Source organism: Eurypyga helias, unplaced genomic scaffold (genome assembly GCF_000690775.1).
Source record: "Eurypyga helias isolate BGI_N326 unplaced genomic scaffold, ASM69077v1 scaffold3989, whole genome shotgun sequence".
Classification (NCBI taxonomy): domain Eukaryota; kingdom Metazoa; phylum Chordata; class Aves; order Eurypygiformes; family Eurypygidae; genus Eurypyga; species Eurypyga helias.
Genome location: NW_010273768.1, coordinates 20,442 through 20,755, shown reverse-complemented (window position 1 = coordinate 20,755; position 314 = coordinate 20,442). Strand labels below are relative to the sequence as shown.

Here is a 314-nt window from a genome sequence, read left to right as displayed (position 1 = left end):
ATCAGCTTCTCCTCCTTTTGCGATGAGTTTGACTTCTCCATCTGTCTCTCATCCTCGGTCGCCGCTGCCTCCTCGCCTGTCTCTGTCTTCCTGCCTGGGGCCGGGGTGTCCCCAGCAATGGTCCCCAGGACTTTGGTGCTGTGCTCCTGAGCTTTGGCCCTGAGGGCGGCAATGCTGTTTTCTCTCAGTTCCTCCTGGGAAATGGTGGTTTTGGGATCCGGGCCTCTCTCTTCCTTGTCACCCTTGTCAAGCTTGGGCAGGGCCTGGCGCTCCACCTCCGTCTTCCTCCCCGCCTCAGCCGCTGCCTCCAGAGA

At 60.5% G+C, this 314-nt stretch overlaps 1 protein-coding gene across 1 annotated transcript in view; it reads right to left on the bottom strand.

Moving 5' to 3' along the window:
- Nucleotides 1-314, bottom strand: part of VSX2 (visual system homeobox 2) — a gene marked incomplete at its 5' end in the record, with an annotated part of 18,713 nt that overhangs the window by 652 nt on the left and 17,747 nt on the right. Inside the window, one exon of the mRNA XM_010159575.1 lies at nt 7-314. This exon is cut by the window's right edge and continues 6 nt beyond it. Within this exon, the coding sequence (XP_010157877.1) occupies nt 7-314 (308 nt within the window). The remainder of the gene's footprint in view (nt 1-6) is intronic.